The sequence below is a fragment of the Chelonia mydas genome, chromosome 5, assembly GCF_015237465.2.
Source record: "Chelonia mydas isolate rCheMyd1 chromosome 5, rCheMyd1.pri.v2, whole genome shotgun sequence".
Classification (NCBI taxonomy): domain Eukaryota; kingdom Metazoa; phylum Chordata; order Testudines; family Cheloniidae; genus Chelonia; species Chelonia mydas.
The window spans coordinates 88350554-88363151 of NC_051245.2; the positions used below are offsets into that span (position 1 = coordinate 88350554).

A 12598-nucleotide genomic window follows, 5' to 3' on the forward strand; every position below is an offset into this window, starting at 1 on the left:
CCTAATAAAGCAACTGAAAGTTTCTTAAAAGCATGAAATACTGTTATATTTAGATCATTGAAGCAACTGAATAGATTCTTTTTGTACAGTTAGGAAAAAAAAAGAGTCACTCAATCTAAACCAGCGATTTTCAGCTTTCCATACAGCAAGCCCCTTTTCCATAGCAGGGCACACCGTCTATCCAACCCCTAATGGAGCCATATGAAGGACAGGGCAATTGCAATCTGTTTGTGACCGCCCGCATCCCCCAAGGTAGAGAACCCCTGCTCTAGATCATGCAAAATTTCAGACCAAAGAGTAACTTTTTCCCAAGAAGAGACTTAGAGCAATCGCATTCCTAAACTACAACTGGAGATTTACTAGCAGGACATTAGACTAAAAGATAAACACCATGAAAACCAGGATGTATCTTGGTTAAACTTTTGTACACTGCCTACCTTCTCTTATCCAGGTGCCTGTTTTGAGAAACTCATCACACAAGAGTTGGACAAAAAGAACGGTTTGAGACATACACATCCATTTGTGGTTTTTATTAAAAAAAAGACTCACCTTCGCCCAGTACCTGAAGGCAATCACTAGAGGTACAAGAGTTGGTTCTAGTTTTCCAAGAGTAGCCAAATGGTTTGTCGTCAGACAAGCATTTTCATTCCCTGCGCTTACTTTACAAACAAGGCCACTACAATGACAAAGAAACAACCTGAAAATCCTGCAGGTGTTTTAAGGAAAGCTGTATGTCAGACGAAATCTTACAACCTATCACAAAATTGAGGCTATGATGACAGATTTAACAGCCTCAGAGACTTAACATTTACAATGAAAGGAGGCAAACAAAACCAGTTTGACCTGTGTATTTAGTTTTACAATTTAAACATTTAAAGCTTTTACAAGAGCAAAAGCATTTTAAAATTCACAGCAATTCACTCACTTACTTTCTGGAGATTTTTTTTAAGCAACTAAATCATTTAGTCAATGAACTAAAACATCACACATTGTCATTTACTTCCGTGAATCAAAATAATTTCACTGTACCAAACCCCGTTACTAACACAGTTCATAAACTATTTCCAGAGTGCAGGAAAAAAATCAGTAATGAAAGACCAAGGAGCTGCAAACAACTGGTGATAGATTCTACATCAGTAGCTAGTTACACAATATTTCATGAATCTGAAGTGGTATGTGGTAAGTGGGCAAAATACAATGCCTCACTCCTTTCCTCATAGCACTAAAGCTATTTAAGCTCCCCTTACATTGTTTTTTAGGTTTCTTTCATTTGATATTAAATCTGCATCGTCTAGAAGGGAAGAAAGGAAATTTTCTACTTTAGCAATCATCCCCAGTGCAGAGGGGTGCACAGTGAAAAAATAAAAGGTTTTTTCTTATTATTTTTTTTTTATTTTTTATTTTTTTTAAAAGGGGACTGGGGAAGAGGGGGTTGAGGAAGAAATAACCCTTACCCTCTTATTCTAGGCTAGGAATGACTTGCCCATAAGTGTTTGTGTCAAGATCCATGGAACTGTAATAATTTAGTACAGAAATGTTATTTTTTCAGGTGTGGGTATGTGTAATTTACATTGCTATATGCTATTAGAACACACAAATTGACAACTGAGACCTTTGCTTTTCTCTGCACACCACCACTGGTACTCTAGCATGGAAATCTGCATCAACATCAATAAAAGATTCTGGGGGGGGAAAAAAAAGAAAAAGCCACATTAAGCACATTGTTAATAATATTCTTCGTGTTTAAGGAGAAACTCATGTAGCGCAAGGAGTAGAAATAGAATTTGGGTCTATCAGTCTGGCTCATAAAAGGATCACCTCCAATTAGAAATCTGACTAATTCAAGCACGAAAATAGAAAGTTAAGTCTGGTGGGTCAGTACTATCAGACATTGTGTTAATTTAGATTTTGAAAATATGAAAGGAAAAATGCAGTCCAACTATATAAACTTGCAGTGTTTCCAAACAAGATCACATTATTGCTGGTAGAGGAGGCAGCGACTTAGCAGTTGTGTTAAAGAAAATGCTACAAGGAGAGAGCAGAAAGAAGGGTAAAACCTCACACACACACACACACACGGTAAAACAGAAAAGGAGCCACCCTCCCTCTCTTTTTCCTTTGCGTATGTTCTATTTAGATTGTAAAGACCCCGTTTTCAGCTGGGTTCAACCCAGTCTTCACTGATGTGCATAAATTAGGACTGAGTGGCATTTTTTTAGTACCTCAACATGCAGGTGATGAGTTTCCATATACACATTCTAGCTTGTGTACGAAACATCAGCACACCAAAAATGTATGTGCAGATGCGTGCACAAAGTTGTATATACATGAAAGGAGGCTAGGATCTGCAAATAGGGCCTTAAGTACTTTGGGACAAAGACTAGTCAGTCCTATTTCAAGTCAGAAGCACCATGCACACTTATGTCGCTAGGTAAATCATCCTCACAAGCTAGCCTGTGGAAAGAGGGGCATCCCCATTCCTGATGTGAATGAGAACACAGTTAGAATTTCTACCACTAAAGGACATACTGTAGCTAGTATTTGAACGAAATACTAAAGCAGCTAAATTCTTTAGGCCTTATACGAGTGATGCATTTAGTATCTACCATTATCGATTCAGGGTAAGTCATTTGTTGGAATACACATGACAAACCTACGCTAATCAGCTTGTCTGACGGCATTAGTTCTGTAGCGTCGTTGTAGCCGTGTCAGTCCCAGGATATTTGAGAGACAAGGTAGGTGAGGTAATATCTTTTATTGGACCAACTTCTGTTGATGAGAGACTCTAAGGCATGTAAAGGAGCACACCTTACTCTAGGGAGATTTGCACTACATTATGGGCTAGCAGGGGAATATTACAATCAACCTTTGTTTCTGTGATCCCATCAGCAGCGCTCACAGAAAGAGCTAGGGGATCATTACAGAATGTTACACCTTAGAGTGTTGTGGTACACACAATTTTAGGCTACCACTACATAATTCTATCCAAGGCACCACTCCTGCAGAGACTTAGGCCCCTGCTTAACTTCATGCACTGTGTAGTCTCATTTACTTCACATGCTTAAGTCTCAGCAAGGTCACTGACCAAGTAAATATAGCAACATAAAAACTCCAACTTTTTTCCCTAGCTGTGAAGGGATTTTGGAATTCAATGTACAAAATGCTCCCTCCTCCAATTATGTAAGCTTAATACCTTTACTCTTGTACCTGTCAATTTACTAGTGTAGAAGAAGAATGAAACTACATATGGAGACAGACTTACATTATTCTGTAAAAATCAAGTAAGCATTTGAGCTGATGCATCTATTTAAAAAAGGTTTTGCATTCAGCGAAGGAGTATTGTGAGAACAGCAAGGGGTGCTTTTGAAATGAAACTGAAAGCAGTGAACAAGTATTTCTTACCACTATTCTTCAGACTTTCTTGTACAAGTAAGAGAACATCTGGTTGAGCCATCTGTGAAATGGAGTCAAATCATAGAAGATTATTATTTAAGCTTCTGAAACATTTGAAAAAATGTGTTTTTTAATGATGGATTTTTAATACTTTCATATTGAAAAGACAGAGGAGGATCACTGTGACACCGAAGGCAAATCACAACATCTGAGGCCCAGTTTCCCCATCTGTAAAATGGGTATAAATCTCCTGCTCTGCCTCACAGGGTTGCTGGGAGGTGAGGTTTAACTCATTTGTGTTTGTGAAGTGCTTTGAGTTCATTGGATTGAAGATGCTATTAGCACAGAGTAATACCACTACTTTAACAACAGATTAAGATGATTTTAGTTAAGACGCAGTTAACAATAGCTCCCCTTGGATCGATACATTTTGGTGAATAAAAATCCCATTACCACTTGGCACCTTTGTTATTAACTTGCTTAAATGTTACTACAAAAGGCAATTCAGCCAATTTTACAACGCTAATAATAACCTGCTTACTTACATTGGCTGGAAACTGGACATCAATGTTTATGTCAGATGTTCTGAAACCAAATCTGCTACAGGAGGAGCCGTACAGCCTTAGCGAGCAATCTGCAAAGAAAGCAATTTTTTGTATATACTCAACATCTTAATCCAAATCCTGCGTTGGAGTGCAGCCACTTTGCAACGCCTTGCCAGCAGATTCTAGTCCTAGAACTGGTGTAGACAGCCATCAGAGGATCACCCCAATTCTGAAGAATCTTTCAGTAGCACAACAGTTCCTACACCTTATCCCTGCTGCTGGCGAAAGGGACTGAGGCCACGCCCAATAGGGCATGGCTTGGGCCTCCTCTAAACCCTGCTGATTCCCAGCCACTCGGTCAGTGGCAGCTGATGTAATTTAGAGCAACCTTCAGGCCAAAATATTGGCACTACGTCACCAAGCAGAACATACTGACAAAAATCAAATTATATTATTGGTAGAACTTGTCAAAATCAGAGATTAAGATTACTCTTGCGGAGAAAAATGCTTTTTCTTTTTAGTATATTTGACCATCAAACCAAATGGCAGAGTTATACCTGGCAATTTTGGGTGCAATAAATCTTCCATCGCTGTTTTAATTTTGAGTCTTTGTTCCAAATCCTCATTATTTAAGCCAAACTCTTGCACTACGTTTTCAATGGCAACACCAATAGCTTGTATCTGGGAAGGTGTTGGTGGAGGCAGGGTAGTCAGCAGTTGTTCTTCTTGCTTTTCCTTCAAGGACAACCATATTTTAACATATTTAAATGACTCTCTTCAGTTGCTTTCATGAGGTAGGGGTAGGTACACACAACCTACCGCCATAAACATTTCTGTATGCTCATCTATATTACGGAGCTAGTAAGCAGTTTCAAACAGTTGATGCGTTAGGACACAATTAAGGTCTAGAGAAAGATGATATACAATGATTCTATCTAGATAAAGAGTTAGAGACGTCACGAGGCTTCGGTAATTTACAAAAATCCATACACCTATATAAAAGGCATAGGAAAACATCCCTTTCTCCTTATAAGGAGTGGTATGGGATAATGAAGTTGAAGACAAAAGGGAAACCCTGTACGTGCCTTTCAATTCCTTTGGTCTTCTGGGGCAAAGGTGGGGAAGGAGGGTAGGCGAAGCAGAAGTTTCTTTCAGTAATAATAAAATGTCAAACTGCAGTTATGCTGGCAATAGTTTTCAATATATATAAATATAAAGCTGTTATTTTAATTATTGATATATATTCTCTCATACTGGAGTATTCAACAACCCTTTCATTTTATCTAGGCTATTGTGAAAATGGCAATTAAAAATTTTAAATTCATTCTTACCAACTCATTCTAAATCAAGTATATTATAGCTGTCAGAACGCCACTAAATGACATATTAAGAAGAGAGCAGATACAGTTAATGATACTATTACACAACTCATGAACAACAAATAAGGTTAAGTTGTGACAGCTTTTTATTACACACGCAAAAAAAAAAACCTTTAAAAAAAAAACTTATGACCTGCACAATAATACTGAATTATACATTGAATGAAAGCTCCCTTGAATGATGGTTATTAGGAGATATCAGTAATATCCTAGAGGCAGTCCCGAGTTCACTCTATGCTGGAAAAAAGTCTCAAACTACGTATTTGTTGCTTTTACCAATGTCTATGGACATTGGTAGACATTATATAGAGAAGCACTCTGTATAACACTAGCAGAATATTAAGCATGGTAAGAACAAGGCAAGACTTCAGGGCTAATATAATTGCATCATCATTAGCAGGATAACAATACTGAAACAAATATAAAGCATGGATTTCTAAAAGTGTCATTAACTCACCTTTATGTTTTTCTTGTGCTTCTTCTCTTTAATGTGCTTATGAGCAAATGTCACTGACTCAATCAAAGCATCACATAATTTGCAGGTATACTTGGCTGTGGGGTAGTTTCGAGGACGCTAAAATTGAGAGAGTTTATTGACTAAGATACAGAAAGATGTTACCTTCATTTCATACATCTGCCACGGTCAGTTAAATTGTCCTAGGAAGTCCAAAAATACACCCTCCAACTTTCCTGGCAACCCGAGGGTTGCCACCTTTATAATTGCTGGTAACCGGACCCTCGAGGCCCCGCACCTGCTCTACCTTTTTCCCAGGGCCCACCCCCTTCTCTGCCTCTTCTCCCCAAGGCCCTTGCAGCATCTTGCTGGATCATCTCAAGGAGCCTGCCTGCCTGCAGGTAGGAGGTGGCCCCAGCTGAGCAGAGGCTAGCGTGACCTGGCGCCTCCCCCTGCCCCGTGGTAACCAAACTTTAGGTCTGGGTGCCATTTAGGGTGGCCAGGTTCCCTTTTCGACCAGACTTCCTGGTCAAAAACCGGGCACCTGGCAACCCTAAATGGCACCCGGACACAGACGCCAAAAACCGACTGTCCGGGTAAAACACAAACGAGTGGTAACCCTACCTAACCCCAATCTTAGAGCCAAGCAATTTGAATATTACATAGAGGGACACTTGGAAATTCGAATACTGAACATAGTCAAAAGCAAAGGTACACTCGTCTTCTTTTTATTCACTTCCAGCCACTGAACATCCATTTTGTTAAAATTTTATGGATTGGATCACTAACAACAGAGCCTTTAGCTGCATAAAGTGGAATTCTTCAGGAAGAGTGCAAACCTTTGATCTTTAATTCATAAATTCAAACCTGTATGTGATAAAATATCCAAATACTGTATATACAACAAGAGAGTGGTGTCACCTTCTTTAGTCTGTAAATGCAGTCTCTCTTTAATCGCTCTTCAGCCTGCTGCAACCCTAGTAGTTCCTTCACTGACAGCATCGACTCATCTATAACCGGGCTTTCCACATCGTCATCTTGATCACACTCCTCTTTTCCTGTCCTTCTTGATCTCCTTGGTTTCCTATGTTTCTTCATTTCTTAAAGAGTTATCAGAACAAATATACTGTAACATCACTTCAGAGCATACAACAGAATGGAGAGTGAACCCAATGCATTAAATAAAGCAGACAAGATTCTCTACTTGTCACACCATTTCCTTTTCTGACATATGCAAGTCATCTTTTCTGACAATTGCAATACCTCCCACTCCCCGGTGGTGCATATTCATACTGTCTCCTAAGGTATGTTTGTTTTGACTCTGACCGACTACTGGAGAATGACCTCTGAAGTATCAACAAACAGGTTGACCCACAAAAAGTCAGTAACCGGGCTATTTAGAAATTCTTGTTTGATCAACACTGGTTAACGCTAATGGCAACAGGTTCTACGGTCAGTTTAAGACTCACAGGTTCAAAAGGATTAGGATGAGATGACTTACTATCCCTACAGAATTACTGACACTGGATGACTCCCCACTTCTGAACCTGAATACTTTCATCTAGGAATTTTGAAACTTCAATATTCCAGAGTCCCTAGGAACATGACATGAACGTTAGCACCCCCTAAACCTAAATTATACCCAGGCGTAAACAGTGCATGTGTCAGATCAGGCAGCTACAGGAGTAGAGCTGACATGGAGATTTTATTTAATCATGTATATAAGACAGTGCACATTTCCTTCCGAAACTCCCGTTCCTTACTCCCACATAAAGTATAGCCCTCATGTCAAGATACTGTGGTAACACTATTTGTTTTATACCCAGAAATGAAAGCTTCTTGCTCTTGTGGTGTCACCCACTCTTCAACTGTACCAGTATATTGGCTCGAGACAATTAAAATAGCAAATTAAAAACAAGACGGTGATCCTTTTTAGCTACTCAGAAGAGGGAAGCAAAGCCCCTTTTTCACCTCAATAAAGTAATCCACTTGTGTAAAAATGGATGTACTTATCTTAATACAACTAAGTCTTGCAAAATAAACAGTATGATACATTTGTTGTGTTTACAGCTAAGCTTGTGGCAGAAGTCTGGCTGTAAATATACTGCCTATGCTTTGTGAGCAGCTTTATCAGCATTTTTGCAACACTAGTACGGGTCCAAAGCGTACAAATAAAAAAAAAGAAGTGATCCTTGGCTCCAGCAGGAATGAGTAAATACTGGCCAGAGTTTCAAATGAGAGCCAGGATTACAGCTCACCTCTAGTTTAGGTACCTAAATAAAGTTGCCGGAACAATGGGCTCTTCCAAGTGCTTTTGAAAAATCTTTCTTACTCTGAAATCCTTCCACCGGGATCAGATTTTTCCTCTACTGATTTTTAGAAGCCAACCCCAACAAGCAGAAAGTGAATTCATACTCAGATATTTAGGAAGGTTGCCCTTAAACACCATCTCTTTCAAGAGGCACTGTCAACTATCATATCGTACTTTTCTTAAAAAAAAAAAAAAAAAAAAAACAATGTTGCTATAACTTTCAGAGTAGCAGCCGTGTTAGTCTGTATCCGCAAAAAGAACAGGAGTACTTGTGGCACCTTAGAGACTAACAAATTTAGTTGAGCAGAAGCTTTCGTGGGCTACAGCCCTCTTCATCGGATGCATAGAATGGAACATATAGTAAGAAGAGATATCTATCTATATACATACACACACATCCACCTTTTCATGTTGTGTGTGTGTGTGTGTGTGTAAGTAGCCACACCAACTGTAGGAGGCTAATTAATTAAGATGCGCTATTATCAGCAGGAGAAAAAAACTTTTGTAGTGATAATCAACGTGGCCCATTTAGATAGTTGACAAGAAGGCGTGAGGATACTTAACATGGGGAAATAGATTCAATATGTGTTGACCCAGCCACTCCCAGTCTTTATTCAAACCCAAGTTAATGGTATCTAGTTTGCATATTAATTCAAGCTCAGCAGTTTCTCATTGGAGTCTGGTTTTGAAGCCTTTCTGTTGCAAAATTGCCACCTTTAAGACTGTTACTGAGTGACGAGAGAGGTTGAAGTGTTCTCCTACCGGTTTTTGAATGTTATGATTCCTGATGTCAGATGCGTGTCCATTTATTCTTTTGTGTGGAGACTGTCCGGTTTGGCCAATGTACATGGCAGAGGGGCATTGCTGGCACTTGATGGTAGATGTGCAGGTGAACGAGCCCCTGATGGTGTGGCTAATGTGATTAGGTCCTATGATGGTGTCACCAGAATAAATATGTGGACAGAGTTGACATCGGGCTTTGTTGCAAGGATAGTTCCTGGGTTAGTGTTTCATGTTCTCTGTATGTCTGTATATACATACACACACACACACACCTTCTTACTATATGTTCCATTCTATACAGCCGATGAAGTGGGCTGTAGCCCACAAAACCTTATGCTCAACTAAATTTGTTAGTCTCTAAGGTGCCACAAGTACTCCTGTTCTTTTTAACATTGCTATAAAGATCCCCTAAAATTACTAGCGGTGAAAAAATTCGGATTTTTTTTTTTCAGTTTATTTGGGCATTTGATGGCACTTTGTCTAGTTAGATTCCCATTTGTGTAGGCCATCCCCAGCAAGAGGAAAAATTAAAATAAACCCAAACAATTGATTGTGAAACCACAAAAATTGACAGGGAGATTCAGCATATACAGTATCTCAAACTGCTTTTAATTGAAACTATGCAAACGAGATTTCAAGGTGATGAAAGGAATGCCATGTTAGCTTCTGTCTAGCAATTGTCTGATGCTAAAAACTCCTAAAAACGAAAAAATGCTGGTCTTTGTCCTCCGCAATTCTCTCTCTCCCCAGGAACTTCATCCTTCCTTCAATCTGTTGCAATAGCTGGGAAAGACAAGTCTCTGGTACTTTACTCATCTCTCAACTTTAAAAAAAAAAAAAAAAAGATATTCCTCCTCACCAAATAACTCCAGTGCCTTCATCTGCTGTTCATAGCTTTCTTCTAACAGCAGTATAAAAACCACTCATTTCACTCCTGCTCATAGAATGGCTTGACAACTTAGCCCAATGGTTAAGGATATGTCTCTGCAGCATTTTGGATAGAGCAGAAGCAAACCGCCCAGTCCACGTTGACAATCTAGGGCTAGCGGGACTCATATTAGTGTTCTAAAAAATACCTGTGAAGACAGCACTTTCAAGTTGTGGCTCAGGCTGGAGCTTGGGCTCTGAAACCCACCCCGCTCCTCAGGCTTCAGAGCCTGTGAATTCAACAGCAGCTTAGTGGCCAACTTTCTTCTCTTCCCTCTCAAGAAAACAAGCCAGCAGCTCTCTAGCTTCATGCAATCCACTCACCTGGTCAAAATATCTATTCATTCTAATCAAGGGAGTTTTCAGACTCTAGCTCTCTGGGTTCTGACAGGCAGCCATGAAACTGATCACAGCCCTGTTAGTGTCACTCTTCTATAGCTTGGCAAAGCTACCAGGAACAGAGCCCTCTACCTGCACACTCCGCAAGATAATACTGCATCTGTTTACATCAGGAACTAAAAAAATTTTAAAAAACTTAAAATCCTGCAGAAAGTGATGGGAGAGGGGCCAGAAGACTTTTACACACTGCTGAAGAGCATGTGAATCACAGTTTGAAAATTAACAATAGTTCCAGGTACTCTAAGAATTCAGCAATGCGAGATTTGTATAGAAGCTTCTCGATAGCCAATAAAGAAGTCAAAACTTGGGAAAAAAATCTAACCACCCACATGCCAATAGCAAGTAGGAAATATTCCTGGCAAGCAGGAGGTCTAAACCATCAGTTTCTGCTCAACTTTCAAAAAATAAATTCTTAAATTTCTAACCCTTTTGGGAGTCCACCTTTACCACCATGCATGTAGCTTTCATGGGCACCAGGCAGCGCCTAACTGACAAGACTAATGTAAATTTCACTCAGCTGCCATTTAGAGAAGGCTATGACCAGAGGCTGCAAGTAGAACTCAACACCCAAAAGCAGACCAGCACAACCCACCACTCCTGCAGCAGAGAAGAGGCTGCAGTAAGGCTAGAGGAGCAGAAACCCCATCTCCACATAGCTGCAGCAAGGCTGGGCAGAGAGTGTGTTTTCTCCCTACCAGCAGCAGGTTAGTGAGGTGTCCTTCAAATTTATCTGGGACCTACCAGCCAGAAGCTGATAGTAAACAGGGAATGAGCAAACAGCGTCTAGGGATAGGACTCTGCTAGAAGTCCAAAAGTAGCAAAAAAGTAGAGAAGGAAGTCTGACTGGCTTTTCCCCACCTTGACTTACTTGGTGTCACCCCCTTCCTGCCATTCTCTCATACTATTTGAGCATAAGCTTTCATGAGCTACAGCTCACTTCATCGGATCAAGTGAGCTGTAGCTCACGAAAGCTTATGCTCAAATAAATTGGTTAGTCTTGAAGGTGCCAAAAGTACTCCTTTTCTTTTTGTGAATATAGACTAACACGGCTGTTACTCTGAAATCTCTCATACTGACTCTCTAGCTAATGGCAGTAAAACATTTGAGCTCTGCAATAGTCCTGTCGTTATGCTCTTACACAACTCTGCCTCCCCATGATCAATATAAACGCTCTGATTAACACAATTTGGATATCAAATAAGTGACAATGCATGGAATTCTGCTCCTCATCATAAGTTAAAACTAATTTTTGTGAGCACTGAAATAGCTGCTTATAAAACAACAATATGCAAAGTAAGTAAAAACTCCTATCATTACTTGGTAGCTCCAATATCGGTTGAGACTAAGTATTTATACAGAGTGTAAAAAGCAACTCATCCCAGGTCCTCACTGGATGATCTTTCTTTAATTCTTAAAAATGAAACAAGAAAGCTTACACCACCAAATCTCTCACAATCTGAATAGTCTATCCTCTTATCGCCTGGTCTGAAATGACTGCTTAATGGATAGAAACTCTTTAATACGGTCAGTTGATCTGCATGGCCCCACTTATCTAGTATGTTTAAATTTGAGATACTCATTCAGTATCAGTCAAGTACAGGAGGAGACACAAATATAAGCTATGAATTTCCCTAAGAGGCCACCAAAAGGCTCAGCGTACATCCACACTGCAAAAAAAACCAAAACACAAAACAGTGAGTCTCAAAGCCCAAGTCAACTGACTCACGCTCAAACTATGGGGCTAAAAAGAGAAGTGTAGGCATTCTCGCTTGGCCTGGAACCCGGGTTCTGTGATCCACGCCTTGCCGGGTTTCGGAGCCCAGGCTCCGGACTGAATGGGAACATCTACACTGCTATTTTTAGCCCCGTAGCAACAGCTCAGGTCAATTAACCTGGGCTCTGAGACTACCTGCTGCAGAATTTCTTTGGCAGTAGAGACATACCATTAGCGCCCGAGGTTAAGCTTCACTCTTGAAACCTGGTTCATTACAGGTTGCCATCAGTTCAGTTCAATCAGCCGCCATGAGGCAAACAAAAGCCCCTCTAGTAAAAGACAGGCAGTGCTTGAGAAGCTACCAGACGGAACATGGGGAGCCAGAGGTTCCATGGCAGTTGACTGAGTGAAGGAGCTGAAGGGATGGGGAGACGTCATAAAAACTCGTTAAGGACAACCAAGGGCTGGTCTCCGCCGGAAACTCAGATCGGCGTAGCTACGTCTCTCAGGAGTGTGAAAAATTCCTACCCCTGGGAGACGTGGCTATGCTGAGCTAACCCCCGGAGTAGACAGTGGTAGGTCAACGGAAGAATTCTTCTGTTCACCTAGCTACCGCCTCTCAGGGAGGTGAATTAACAACAGAGCTGTCAGAACCCCTCCCATCGCTGTAGCGAGTGTCTACACTGAAGTGCT

The 12598-nt window shown here is 40.4% G+C and overlaps 1 protein-coding gene across 7 annotated transcripts in view; it reads right to left on the bottom strand.

The window, feature by feature from the left end:
- The window catches only part of LOC102933014 (terminal uridylyltransferase 7), a 51899-nt gene that overhangs the window by 34135 nt on the left and 5166 nt on the right, over positions 1-12598 (bottom strand). For all 7 annotated transcript variants that reach the window (XM_043547265.1, XM_037901756.2, XM_037901755.2 and 4 more), the window contains exons 3-9: positions 6693-6871; positions 5775-5891; positions 4496-4673; positions 3939-4027; positions 3403-3454; positions 1613-1682; positions 550-676 (exon numbers count right to left, since the gene is read on the bottom strand). In XM_043547265.1, coding sequence (XP_043403200.1) covers positions 550-676; positions 1613-1682; positions 3403-3454; positions 3939-4027; positions 4496-4673; positions 5775-5891; positions 6693-6871 — 812 coding nt within the window. The remainder of the gene's footprint in view (positions 1-549; positions 677-1612; positions 1683-3402; positions 3455-3938; positions 4028-4495; positions 4674-5774; positions 5892-6692; positions 6872-12598) is intronic.